This window comes from Blastocystis sp. subtype 4 (assembly GCF_000743755.1).
Source record: "Blastocystis sp. subtype 4 strain WR1 chromosome Unknown seqid_1140, whole genome shotgun sequence".
Taxonomy (NCBI): Eukaryota; class Bigyra; order Opalinata; family Blastocystidae; genus Blastocystis; species Blastocystis sp. subtype 4.
In genome coordinates this window covers 1-676 of record NW_014568407.1, presented here as the reverse complement: position 1 = coordinate 676, position 676 = coordinate 1, and the positions used below count along the sequence as shown (strand labels likewise).

Genomic DNA, 676 nt, shown 5'->3' with positions numbered 1-676 from the left:
CTTTACGAAGATTTGCATTCTGTCGCTACAGAGTTAAAACGATCATCGGGGTTTCCTACGTTATACTCTGTCGAAAAGAGTGAAAACAAGGAGAAGTGCAATGGAGACGGATAAAATTCCATAGATCTGCTTCATCTCTGTGATTCATTTATTCTGGATGATTGCATTGACTAGAATCGGAATAATTATTGGATTCCATAAAGAGCCTCTTTCTACCTCCTTCACAAAATGGAGTCATTTTCCAATTCCTTTGTTGCGGTCCGCAACTAGCCGAACACTGTTTGTGGTTTGCTTTCTCTCAATTGTTTTGTCCTTGGTAGGTATTTCAATGATTCTATGAATTTCAATGGCTTATTTGTGTGTAGAGATCAGGTAAATGAAGCATAACAACGTTTTGCCTAATGCCCACTTCAAGAAGGATTGGGATCGTCGTGTGAAGACTTGGTTCGACCAAGCTGGACAGAAGAGACGTCGTAGATTGCTTCGTCAGCAAAAGGCTGCTGCGATTGCTCCTCGTCCTGCTGGTGGATTGCTCCGTCCTGTGGTTCGTTGTCCTACACAGAAGTACAACATGAAAATGAGACTGGGTCGTGGTTTCACTCTTCAGGAGTTGAAGGTGAGAGAAGAGGATGAGTGTGATTGTATAGGAGGCTGGAATCAATGTTCGTGAGGCTCC

At 43.0% G+C, this 676-nt stretch overlaps 1 protein-coding gene across 1 annotated transcript; it reads left to right on the top strand.

The window, feature by feature from the left end:
- Nucleotides 1-376: 376 nt before the first annotated feature.
- Nucleotides 377-670, top strand: JH06_6001 (60S ribosomal protein L13; the record flags this gene model as incomplete). Its single annotated transcript, XM_014669134.1, has 1 exon — nt 377-670. The coding sequence occupies one exon, from the start codon at nt 377-379 to the stop codon at nt 668-670; it is 294 nt and encodes a 97-aa protein (XP_014524620.1).
- Between the last annotated feature and the right edge of the window lie 6 nt (nt 671-676).